The sequence below is a fragment of the Chenopodium album genome, chromosome 24, assembly GCF_948465745.1.
Source record: "Chenopodium album chromosome 24, dcCheAlbu1.1, whole genome shotgun sequence".
NCBI classification, from domain to species: Eukaryota; Viridiplantae; Streptophyta; class Magnoliopsida; order Caryophyllales; family Amaranthaceae; genus Chenopodium; species Chenopodium album.
Genome location: NC_137857.1, coordinates 4,955,955 through 4,969,393, shown reverse-complemented (window position 1 = coordinate 4,969,393; position 13,439 = coordinate 4,955,955). Strand labels below are relative to the sequence as shown.

Here is a 13,439-nt window from a genome sequence, read left to right as displayed (position 1 = left end):
GAGAGAGAGCTCTAGAGAGAGAAAGAGGGTTTTTTTTGCCATGTTTTCCATTCCGTATACTAAACCTGTATGCCTCTCACGAATTAATTGTAGTAAAATGTAAAGAGAATAAATAAGATCTATTCACGCATTTAAAAAACCTACTCCCTCCGTCCCTAAATTACATTCCTATTTCTAGCATTTATTCCTCACATAATAGAGAAAAGTAGGAATGTAATTTAGGGACGGGGGAGTACTATTACTTAGTAATCATTCAAACTCGTACTCATTGATTACAAAGAAACTTGTCAACTTTTAAGTACAATGATCTCGAGTTCTCTACTACAGTATGTAATAAGCTAGCTAGGACATACCTGATTAACTCATTATTGTAGCCTTTGTATCATGTTTGTTTTTGTGGTGTACGTGATTCTATTCCAACATTTCCAAGCATAGCATAAAGAGTTGTGTATTTGAAACAAAACAATCAAACAAGTGATAAGTGATTTTTCAGTATTCCTAGGAAAGATGAAAGGATCGTAACATTCATACAAGGGTTCGGGCCAAGCTAATTAGTGATAGATTATAAAAATATATTCATGGGGCTCAACCATCGGTTTAATTTTTTTTTTTTTTTTTTTTTTTTTGTTGAGTTGGCCCTTCAACGTGGTATCAACGTCAGCATGACACAAAGGTCACGGGTTCAAATCTCATCCACTCCTCTTTTTCAAATGAGGAATATTTTGTGTTGGATATGACAAGGGGCCATGTTACGCCTATAAATGACTTATATAAACTATGTACGAGTAATCGAGTATATAATATTTTGTGTGTGACCTAATAATTGAATTTTAATTTTATTTTTAACTTGTTAGATTAGAAGTTCAAACTTTGACAATCTTAGTTATTTGGTTTAATATCCGCCACTTTAATATTGTACTCTTATTCAAACTACCATAGTACCATTACAAATGTTTATTGTACGTACGAGTTTTGTATAATTATTGACAAATTTCCCTTGTCGTTAATTATAATCAAGATCGAGTGGTATACGATGATGCTCAAGTGTTCCATAAGAGCTGAGCCGCACAATGGTGTGCGTATGCACAACACGCGCGTGGCGTATGAGATCCACACACACTAGCTAGTATCCGATCCTTTCATCGTCGAATGTATATATTCTCCTTTAGACAACGATAGCAATACGTTAAGACATTTTCACATTTAGTACATACAATTGTCGTGCAACAGAAGTATATCTTCTCTTTTTCACTAGAAATTTCCTAGGCAGTAACATTATACAATCAAGCTAAGTGTGGTTGTGTTTTTAAGCACGAAGGCATAAATGCATAATATAAAGCCAAATCAACAAGAATCACACGTTAGAAGACATTGCAGATAACATGATAAAACTATCTTTAACACAAACCACTCAAATATATCACGTATAGTACAACTTAATTATTTCAAAACGTGTGTAAATAAAAACGAATTACGACAAAATAAATAATTAAATGCTTGAAAAAGACTGCTAATCTGCTATATGTTTTTTTTTTTTTTTCTTTTTTCTTTTTTGCTATAAATTGTCTAGAAATGAAACTAAAACATATCAAATTATTGTATATAGTACAAACTTTTATTAAAGGGGAGCCTAAAAATATTATGATGGAAGCTAAGTTGTTAGTGTTGCTAATTACTATTATAGTTAGCATTAATAGCTTAAGCTATAATGTTGTTAATGGTGAAAGTATTACAAGTAGTTATGTGAGGTTAGATCCTCCATCTACTGATATTCCTCTAGATGATACAATCTTTGCTGCTCCTGAGGCCTACAATGCTCCACAACAGGTAATAGTTATTATTTTACGCGTTTTTTCATACCATATGACATTTATCATTAGGAAATTTGACATGAATAAATTCAAGTTTCTCACTTCACAATGTTAATTACTCTCAATGTTTGTTAAATCTATCATTCATATACTAGAATGAATCTGCCGTGGTTTATACCAGGGAACTAGGTCGAACCTCTTCGACTATTTTCCTCATCTAATAACAATATATATATTATAACAATTCAGATAAGTTTAGTTCACATAAAGTCAAATCAGGTCAGGTCCAATAAGGTGATGAACATAACACACCCTAAGTTTGTTATTTTGCCAGCTTTTTACCATGACAATTCAAATTCTCAATCCTCAATTTTTATGTACTTAGGGCATTGTCTCTTCAGATTATTTTCAGTTCAGTTCTAATAAGTTCCGCCCAAATCAGTTCAGTTCTTAATTTCCTTCTCTCATAAAATATTCAGTTCAGTACAGTTCAGGTCCAATAAGTTTAGTTCGGTTCAATTCAGTTCAGTCAATCAGAACAGACCCTTAATAAGTAGATACCAATATTTCGTAATTCTCATCATTAACTATATATAACGTACATTAAAAATGATTTTGATGATGAAATATGTAGGTGCACATCACACAAGGAGATTATGATGGGAAGGCAGTTATAATCTCATGGGTGACACCACATTTACATGGGTCACACACAGTGTACTATGGAACAAAGCAGGGTGAATATACCTTCAAAGCAAAGGCATTCAATACTAGCTACAGCTTCAAGGGCTACAAATCTGGACAAATTTATCATTGTGTTGTTGATGGGTTGGAGGTAATTTATTACAATTTAAAACCCTAAAGAAAATACCTTTATTTTAAATTTAATCATCGATTTTTCATCAATTTTCTTAACAAATTTCTTGTGTGATCCAATGTAGTATAACACCAAGTACTACTATCGAATTGGTAGTGGTCCTTCTCACCGTGAATTTTGGTTCAAAACACCTCCAGAGGTTGGTCCGGACTCTCCATACACATTTGGATTAATTGGTACGTTTTAATTTCACGTAATTGAATATAAACTAAAATGATGATACTTGTGAAATTGGAATATCCTTAATTTGTTTGTTTGTAATTTCAGGTGATTTAGGGCAAACAAAGAACTCGCTTTCCACCTTGAAACATTACATGAAAGGCGGTGAAGGGGAAGCCGTGTTGTTTGTAGGAGATCTTACTTATGCAGATAGGCATATCGATGTTCCACACGAGGTTGGCTTAAGATGGGATACTTGGGGTCGCCTTGTTGAGCCTAGCACTGCTTATCAACCCTGGATTTGGACTACTGGAAACCATGACATTGACTATTTTCCTCAATTGGTAATTATGTAGTTTACATATACTAGTAATGAAGTTAATTAACATCTGATAAATCTTTATTGGGTTAAACCAAGCTCACACCGGAAGAGAATCTAACTACATAAAACTAACTGGTAACAGTAACAAAAATTTTAGCCCAATAGTCATATATAAATTTCGTACAGACAAGTCATCTCAACTTACATGTAGGGTATTTTTCTAACGAGGAACAACACATGAGTACATGACTATCACTAGAGATTTATGTAATGCGTAACACATGTATGTATCCCATACATGTACAATTATGCATCAAGGTCATGTATGATATGCTTACTTGTATAAATCCATTAATTTCAGGGGTTGATTGGAAATTTCTTGCAATTCAAAACTAGATACCTTTCACCATTCATGCACTCCGGGAGTACAGATCCGCTTTGGTACGCAATCAGACGTGGGCCGGCTCACATTATCGTGCTCTCTAGCTACTCTAGTTTTGGTAATTTAAACTACTCCGTAATAAATATCTACAGTAATTAAGTTGTATTATTGTTCGTTCAGTGTTATAAAGTTAACAATATAATGTTCTGATTTTAACTTTTCTTTTTATCTGTAATCCTTAGAGCTTTGGTTAATATTTTCCTTTAATATAATTTATTTCGACAGTAAAATACTCCCCTCAATATAGGTGGCTAGAGGCAGAGCTTAAGAAAGTTGACAGGAAGAAGACACCATGGTTGATTGTAATAATGCACGTTCCACTCTACAACTCTAACACTGCTCATTACTTGGAGGGCGAAAGCATGAGAACTGTCGTCGAGCAATGGTTCGTAGACTACAAGGTCGACGTTGTTTTTGCTGGACATGTTCATGCTTATGAGAGATCGGTATGAGTCATATATATATATATATATACTTCCTCTGTTTTTTTTTTATTCTACTTTCATACAAGTAATATGTTACGTCGTCTAACACTTTCGTTAGATTTTAAAGTATTTTTTTTCTTACTTGATACAAAAATTTCAGCATAGAGTGTCAAATTTGAAGTACAACATATCAAATGGTGAATGTACTCCTGAATTGGATGAATCAGCTCCCTTTTACGTTACTATTGGAGATGGTGGTAACTCCGAGGGAATTGCCGGAGAGTAAGTTTCTTTTCTATGCCTCTTAACACAATAATTATGTGTGCGAATTGCAAAACTATTAATCGTCACATATACTATTTTAAAGCATCATCATCTGGCCTTCTATTAATATGAATACAAAATATGATGATAAAGAAATGATAATGAGAGAAAGCAACCACTACTTCATATAATTGAGGATTTATCTTGAAACTATAGTGAATAGTAGTCATAAATTGGGTTGATTTAGAGCCAAATCTGATTGACTGAACTGAGCTGAACTGAACTGAACTTATTGGAACTGAATTGAACTGAACTAAACTAAAATTTTATGAGAGAAGGAAATTAAGATAAGAACTGAACTAAACTTAATTTTTTAGAGCTGAGTTGAACTAAACTGAAAAACAAGCTGAAGAGAACAGGCCCTTAGACTTTTGAGACAATAACACAAAAATATCAATTAACTTATATCTATTTAATTAATGGTTATACCCCATACTAATAAATCATTAGTGGCTTACACACAGGCACGTGTCTAAGTGTCTATCTTAATGTCTTGTCTATTTACAATCGTTATTATTGTTATAGACTATTATTGTTGTTTAATTGTGTTCATTATATTGTTACAGGTACATATCTCCTCAACCACATTATTCAGCATTTCGTGAACCAAGTTTTGGGCATGCCATATTGGATATTAAGAACAAAACTCATGCTTTCTATTATTGGCATCGCAACCAAGATGGCAACAAAGTTACTGCTGATTCATTTGTGCTACACAATCAATACTGGTAAATATATATATTCGGAAAAAGGACAATTAAAACGAGTTCTATCTTTGATTTAATAATCACTCTTAATTGTACTTTTTTTAATATATATATATATATATATATATATATATATATATATATATAGTATAAATAACTACAATCCACACTTAAGTGTGAACTGTGAAGTCTTCATTTAAATTAGACAATTGATTGATCACGAGATCTTGTACATTGAGTCTTTATAAAGATTACCAATTATCACCACTTAATTGATAAGTAACAAATACTATAATTACCTAATTGATAAATATATATATGGGTTAGTAGTTGTTTTTTATAAACGGTAAGATATCGGGGACTTATCACAAGAGTAGGGGATGAAAAATCGAACCAACCCTCATCACTTTTGGGGGGGGGGGGGGGGGGGGGGGATGGAGGGATGGTTCTCCATCTCCTAGATCCTCATGGGTTAGTTGTTGTTGAGATATGAATTGTTAGAATAAATTAGTTTTTTATTTTATTTCATTTTTTTTAATAGAGAATAAATTAGTTTGGGTTTCAAATAATAGCCCTTAATTTGGATTTTTTTTTCCCTAAAATGTTTTTCTTACACTCTTTCTCAACAGGATGTCAAAGTCGCGTCAAACTCCTATTTACACTGCTTCTATATAAGGTATAAACATTTAGTTATGAATCATATGATGAAGAAGACAAAGTTTTAATTAAATAAAATTAATGAGACCTTCTAATTATTTATATATACAAGTATTTTACATATCACCAATAAAACATCTATAGTTAATATATATATAAATGTAAAATGTTACATGTTATGCTCAAATTATATTAATAATATTTTTACTCCACTTTAATTTTTAATATACTGTATTTTTTTTTTTTTTTTTGAGCATTGTACTTATCCCTGTCCAAAACTCAAGACATCTAGCCATTTAAATAGCCCTAATTTCAATTATGAAAAAAAAAAACTAACCATTCACATTAATCATTCTTTATGGTGCAGGACAAGTTAATAGATCCAAAAGAATTCAGAGCTCTTTTGGAGGAAGAATCTTGTGGAAGTGGTATGAATAAGGATATAATAAGGTCTCTTGAAGGCACATACATTGCTAGTTTCTAGTTTTTTTTAAAATTTTTTTTTTTAAGTTGTTGTAAGTTACAAAGTAGCTATTTTGGTTTGTGTCGTATTGTATTAAACTCAAACTTATTTCTAAATAAGTGCGGAGTATATAATAAAGTATACTTCTATTGTATAAATTAGATTTGTGCCTTCATTACACAAACTGTTTCCACTGTTCTTCAAACAATTATCTCGTACTTGTGAGGCTACGGCTAGAGGCTTCCAAACTACACATACTATAATGAGGCAAATGCGCAATGATGAACTTCCATAGGACAAATATTATGTATACGGAGTATCAAAGTTTAGATAACTTAAACGAAAAGGGGGGAAAAATCATAAGATACTCCGTAGCATATAACTTGAAATCCTTATCCTTTAAATATAAGTAATGTCATTAACATTTAACTCGCTAAATAAATCAAACAATTTCAAACAACGCTAAATATTAATTCTTCCTTAGCCGTTTCGGCCCATGCCTAGCTCTATCTTACTATCTCTAATTTATGACAATATATTCATGTAATTTAATCCTGACTCCTTAAAACACACGACAAATAACACATTTGTTTGTTACTTTAAAGCATCTGCCATATAAGCATGGGTTCCTGTTAATTTACGCATCCCAATTACTAGTACATTATTAAAGTCCAAATCATCTTCAATTATATAAATATCCGCCATTTTCCCTCTCTTTTACTTCAATCTATCCACTGTAATCCGCTGATGTTTTAAGGTACCCTTAATTTCTTCTACTGTTTAATATTTACTAATTCATTTAAAAAATTTTATACCCTATTGTAGAGATTATGCCTCTTTTTATTAATTATTAATTTGAAGATCCCATCATGTAATTTTTATTGATAGTTGATTTGAACATAGTTATCAAGTCAACGAATGAAATTTATATGCAGTTCAGGGGTTTTATTTTGATCATTTTGAACCATTACTTGTTGAATAAAGATTCAATCTTTGATTTTTCTTGTGGGGTTTTGGTTATAAAATGATTATTTGAATTGGGTCATTTGAAAATTTGATTTTGGGTTAATCGTTTAAAATTGACAAGTTTGCTGAAATATGTTGTTTAAATTGAAAATTGGTTGAAAATTGAAAAGTTTTTAACTTTACTTTGAAAGAATAATGTATAGATGAAAACTGTTTTATTGAAAAAGTTGAATGGAAACTTGAAAAAGCTAGATGAAAGGTAGTTGATATTTGATATTAAAAAGCTTCATTCTTCAGGTAAAATTATAAGGCAACTCAAACTTGAATAGCTAGCTTACCAAACATACATTATGATAAGCTAGCATAAATTGTGAGTTGAACATTAATTCAAATAAGTTAGCTTAATGTTTTCCATACTAAGTTGATAGTGATTCGAAGTTGAGAACGGAAAATGAGTTTGGTGGGAAGTACATGAAGTGCTTGCTTAACACATCTCATTGATCTAATATGCCAAAAAGAGGGGTGGGGTTAACGGTTGTGAAAATGTGTTCTAGGCAATGTCAAATTTGGTGATACTTAAAAAAAGGAAAGGTTTTCTTATTGCCTCATACATTTACAAATCCTTTCATTGTTATGATTTTATTGTTGAAGAAATATACTTTGTCTGTTGCTATTATGCAAAAAAAACTTAAAAAGAAGCAATGTACAAGAAAATTGACTTCTAGATTGGTTCCAATAAAACGCGCGCCTTTTTTTTCATCATGTAATGGCATAGGCTTCCTTTTTCTCTCTTTATGTAATAGGGTTGAGCCTTGTTTGACTGTGGTTGTGGTTGGTTTTGTTAGTGGGCTACTATTTGTAAGCTGCTAAGCTCACTGATTTTTTCACAAGTGAATTGCATAAGTTTTACGATAGATGTTAACTTGGTTAGTCACAAAAATACTTGTTTAGTCACATAATTGCACTAAGTGGTTTGTGTCATCTTATGTATCCAGCAGTCTATGCGAGCATTCGCTGATTGTCAGTAACAATGATGAGGATGGAGAGGATTTTGTTGTGGACAACTCAACTTCTTTTTGCATCATTTGTCTTCATGAGTTATGTTCACAGGGGAGATGCTGGGTTAACAAGCACTTTTGTTCGGTCGGAGTGGCCAGCAACTGATATACCTCTTGATAATGAGGCATTTGCTGTTCCAGAGGGTCATAATGCACCTCAACAAGTGAGCACCTGCACTTCTGACTCTAATAAGATAGAAAATACAACCTCATTAACAATTATCTCATTATGTACTTAGGCTCGTTCCCTGCATTGTGAATTTCGCCACTTAGATCACTAGATTAATGGTTTTGATGGATTTAATGTATGCAGATTCAAACAGATATATCAATTTCTTATGTGTCTTTGTTCCTTGTCTTGTTTTGGTGGCAATTCGAGTAAAATGTAAGCTTGTTAGTGCAAAAATCAAATTTTCTTGTTTATCAGTTGTTGCATGCTATCTTTCCAGTTGGGCATTATCTTCAAATTTGAGTGAGTTGCATGTGCTGTCTGTGACTTACTAAACATTCCTGCATTGGGGACATAATATGGGTTGAACTCAAAAAGTGGGGGAGTTGTATTGAGTATTTATGAATTGTGACAGATCTGTTGTAAAATGAATTGTAGGATGAAGAGGTTAAGGTTCATCTTATTCAGTTCGAAGAATAGTAGGAAGAAGAGGTTAAGTTTTATCTTATTTAGTTCAAGTCAATTGATTAGAAATAGAAGCCCTGTCTATGTAGTTCCCTGGCAAAGTGGCTAATTGTGCATTAGTCCCTTAATATCTGTTGAAGATTGTTTTCATTCCCCTTGTATCTTTTGGTGAGAATCAGGGATAGTTGACTAGCTGCTACAAGCTTAACTCTATAAGATGGTTTTACTCTTTTAATGGTGCATCTCAACTGCTTGAGTCTTGTTCCTGGGTTTTAAACGGTCCATGGTATTTTGGCTGAGAGGATGGTCCTGGACTTGCATAAAGATGGAAAGAGTTGCCGATACCAAGCATTTTGAAGAGTTATATCTCCTTTGTGAATTAAGTTGAACTTGAAACACTTGGAGATATTAGTAGAGTTTGAAAGTTTTCAAATGAGCATAACATAATTGTAATATATGGCCATAAGAAGTCAACTACAATCTGGACTAAGATATATGGCCATAAGAAGTCAACTACAATCTGGACTAAGATATATGGCCATAAGAAGTCAACTACAATTTGTGCTTGTATTGAAAGATATATATATGAACATAATTGTAATACCATTGAATACGACATTATGTTGCCTGAAGATGAACTTTAGTGTTCTGGAAATGAGATCATTGCCAAGTTCTAAATTCTTAATCACTCTTTTGGGTTCTCTGATGGTAGGTATGCATAACACAAGGTGACTATGATGGAAAAGCTGTTATAATCTCATGGGTAACACCTGATGAACCGGGATCTAACAAAGTGCAATATGGAACATCAGAAGATAAATATGATTTTACTGCAGAGGGGACAGTTGCAAACTACAGCTTTTACAAGTATAATTCTGGTTATATCCATCACTGTCTTGTTGATGGTCTTGAGGTACTGCTGTTTGTTTGTGACTAGCTACATTTGATTGTAGTAGCTTCACCAGATTACTTCTTTTCTTTCCACTTATATCATTTTCCTCCCTTGATCTTATGCCTTACAGTATAACAAGAAGTACTATTACAAGATTGGAAGCAGTGTATCATCTCGCAAATTTTGGTTTCTGACTCCTCCTGAGATTAGTCCTGATTCCTCATTCAAGTTTGGCATTATTGGTTAGTGTCTTAGTTTCTTGTGCAAAGCATACCTATTCTATCTATTCTGAACTTTTTTTTATTGGCTATTCAATTTAGAATGTTGCTTTTGGTATTAGCTAAACTGTTACAGATGTAAGCAATAAGTTGAGTGATATAATCTGGTTTTCCGGCTGCTTTGAAAAACATTTTACTTACAAAATTTTTGGTCGCTGCCAATTCCAGATTACAGACAGGCATCAGGATTCTGACTTGAATTTTGTTTTTAAATTTTTTTTTTAAGAAAAATTTCCTAATACTGTTCTGTATGTGAGCATATTTTTTATGGTTACACCTGAATATATCACTGACTTCATGGTCACTTTGCCTATTCTGCTCCCTTTTTGGCTAAGCAGTAAAAGAGAGATGATCAAGTACTTAAAGACTTCCAGTAGGATTTGACATTCTTTTGGTCTGTTTCAGGCGACTTGGGTCAGACATATAACTCTCTCTCCACACTTGACCATTACCTTGAGAGTGGCGCCCAAACTGTCTTGTTTGTTGGGGATCTTTCTTACGCTGACAGATATCATCACAATGACATTGGAATCCGATGGGATACATGGGGTCGTTTTGTTGAAAGAATTGCGGCATATCAGCCTTGGATTTGGTCTGCTGGGAATCATGAGATCGAATACATGCCTGAGTTGGTAAAACTTTCAATGACATTATTTGATGACATTTTTATCTATATAGATAGATATATATGTATCATAAGTATATTTACTTGGTCAAACATAGATGTCAAATTTTTGTGTTGCCTCCTTGTGAATCTCATTCACAGTACTAATCAACAATTATCAACAATTAAAAGCATAGTATTCAATATTGGATGCTTAATTAACAGCCATATTGCTAAAGCCTAAGGCAAGTAATCATAAATTTGAATGAAATATTTTGATTTAATGATGTATGAATCATGTCTCTATCAGATGCATGAATAAGTTTTCATTTTCATTGCCTATTGATATCTTGTTCATTTCTGTATTTAGGGAGAAGTTGTGCCTTTTAAATCATACCTCCAGAGATACACAACTCCTTATGCAGCTTGTAAAAGCAGTAGTCCTCTTTGGTATGCTATCCGGCGGGCATCTGCCCATGTTATTGTGCTCTCTAGCTACTCTCCCTTTGGTAAGCTTTAGCTATTCAAGCAACATGTGTGTGTGTGTGTGTTACTGTGCTCTCTAGCTATTCTCCCTTTGGTAAGCTTTAGCTATTCAAGCAACATGCGTGTGCAACACCCCATCAATTCTTGTAAATCAATTCCATTGCTTGACATGCATTCTCCTTAGAAGTTTATGACCTTATGTGTTTTCGTGTTTATTTAGCTCTCTTTTTTTTCCATGTACTTGACAATATATAATTTCCTCAACAGTGAAATATACTCCACAATGGAGATGGCTTCAAGAAGAACTGAAGAGGGTGAACAGAGAGAAAACTCCATGGTTGATTGTTTTGATGCATGTCCCAATTTACAACAGTAATGAAGCACATTTTATGGAGGGTGAAAGTATGCGATCTGTCTTTGAGGAGTGGTTTGTTCACTACAAGGTTGATGTAATCTTTGCAGGCCACGTTCATGCATATGAGAGATCGGTAGGTTTTTCTGTCTGCATTGACTTTTATGTGGCAAAACATTAACTTAATTGATTTATCAACAGAAGGAAGACATATTTAAATATCTATGCTTGGAACACCGTTCATGACTTCAAGGCACTGTCTTTTACTTGGCCATTTCTTTTGCTGTAGAATTTGTTAACAAAGGACCATTAATAATGATTATCAAGAATCTTAAGGGAAATACATTTGGTTTTACTGCTCCATAATGCATTTATGCTAGCATGATGTGCTTTAATAGTCATTTTTCGAACCTAGTCACGTAAAAGACTTCTTTCCCTTGAATAGAAGAACTTTTGTTTGGTAGGATGAGTTTCTCAACTAATTTTTTCTTTTCCTTTTGCAAGTATCGAATCTCAAACATACAATACAATGTATCTAGTGGTGAACGTTACCCTGTCCCAGACAAAGCAGCTCCGGTATATATTACTGTCGGAGATGGTGGAAATCAAGAAGGTCTTGCTGGAAGGTGATACTATAATCTTAACGTTTTAAATGGACTAGAAGGCATCATAGTGCTCTTACTTCCTTTACGAGATCATTCAAACAGGCTTATGAATTTTTCATACCTTTTTATCATTCAGGTTCAGAGATCCACAACCTGATTATTCAGCATTCAGAGAATCTAGCTATGGGCATTCAACATTGGAAATCAAGAACAGAACACATGCAATCTACCACTGGAATCGGAATGATGATGGGAAGAAAGTGCCTACTGACTCCACAATTCTACTGAACCAGTACTGGTAAGTCCTCCATCTGATTCTATTTTGTAGGTAAAGATTTCTGATTAGTGACGAATCTCCATGGATTTTGGTAAAAAAAAATGCCACAGCTAGATATACAATGAACTCGTGAAGTACTTAATCTTACATTTCTCTAGTTAACACATGTGGTGATAACAAAGTGTTATATCTGTATCCCTTTTTTCTTTTGTAAAACAAGAATCAATCCACTACCATGATACCTAGCATAATGCATGCTGTCTCATTCAGCAGTACGCACTGTATTCTTTTATGACACTGCCTCTTGAATTACGTGGTAGACAGATTTCCCACCAATCACAACTACTAAATTCATCTTTGAATACAACATATGTCTGTCTGGGTTAAGGTTGTACACATCATTTTCTTAAAGCTACGTAGTATTATTAACCACCAAAACTGGGGCTCAACTGTTTTCAATTCTGCATGAGCACATCAGTCGCTTCTTGTATGTGAGCGTCGATGTGCACTATGTTTCTAAGATGATACAAATAAGTTGGATGAACATTAGTACTGGTCATGTTTTATTTGTTGCCTCTTTGATGAACATTCCTTGAGACAATATATTGTTATGACGATACAGGGCAAGCAATAGCCGCAGAAGGAAGCTGGAGAAGCCATCTTTTGGGACTGCTGTTTTCTAATGTTAATGTTAAGGAGTGAAATCTTGTACAATGTCTTGATTAGTTTGAGATAACATGTTTCTGTAATGAAGTTTCAGGTCTTCCAGACTTTCAGTTTCTTTGCTGTAATTTTATGGTGCCTTTAGTTGGAAATCAACTTCTCAAAGTAAATGTCTGCTTTTTTTTTTCAAAAAATATGCTTTAAAATATAAATTGATTGTTAACCCTGTTTAATCTCTTTTATTGATAAACAGTAAGGTGATTGTTAACCCTCACAAAATATAAAAGCAATTGACTTGGCAAAATTGATCACAGATGATCCAAACATAAAATTTCATATTATTTGAGTTTGCATCTTTTTTATTTCTGTAAATCAAGTATAACATGTTCAAGGTTGCATAAAAGAAGTATGGTTTACAGGATTGATAAGGTGGAAAC

General features: G+C 33.3%; 2 protein-coding genes across 4 annotated transcripts; both read left to right on the top strand.

Annotated features, from left to right (window-relative positions):
* Positions 1–1,612: 1,612 nt before the first annotated feature.
* LOC145612493 (bifunctional purple acid phosphatase 26-like) lies at positions 1,613–6,325 on the top strand. Of its 2 annotated transcripts, XM_081667853.1 has the most exons (10): positions 1,613–1,827; positions 2,446–2,646; positions 2,753–2,864; positions 2,956–3,191; positions 3,531–3,669; positions 3,837–4,057; positions 4,197–4,318; positions 4,927–5,088; positions 5,697–5,743; positions 6,092–6,324. In XM_081667853.1, the coding sequence occupies exons 1-9, from the start codon at positions 1,642–1,644 to the stop codon at positions 5,740–5,742; spliced, it is 1,425 nt and encodes a 474-aa protein (XP_081523979.1). In that variant the 5' UTR covers positions 1,613–1,641; the 3' UTR covers position 5,743; positions 6,092–6,324. The 2 variants fall into 2 exon arrangements, with proteins under 2 accessions (XP_081523979.1, XP_081523980.1); XM_081667854.1 differs by lacking the exon at positions 5,697–5,743 and having other exon boundaries at positions 6,092–6,325.
* A 460-nt stretch (positions 6,326–6,785) lies between these two features.
* Positions 6,786–13,154, top strand: LOC145612272 (bifunctional purple acid phosphatase 26-like). 2 transcript variants are annotated; one of them, XM_081667650.1, is made up of 10 exons: positions 6,786–6,944; positions 8,152–8,375; positions 9,558–9,758; positions 9,868–9,979; positions 10,421–10,647; positions 10,990–11,128; positions 11,373–11,593; positions 11,962–12,083; positions 12,199–12,360; positions 12,962–13,154. In XM_081667650.1, the coding sequence occupies exons 2-10, from the start codon at positions 8,184–8,186 to the stop codon at positions 13,020–13,022; spliced, it is 1,437 nt and encodes a 478-aa protein (XP_081523776.1). In that variant the 5' UTR covers positions 6,786–6,944; positions 8,152–8,183; the 3' UTR covers positions 13,023–13,154. The 2 variants fall into 2 exon arrangements, with proteins under 2 accessions (XP_081523776.1, XP_081523777.1); XM_081667651.1 differs by having other exon boundaries at positions 6,801–6,944; positions 8,149–8,375.
* Positions 13,155–13,439: the final 285 nt, after the last annotated feature.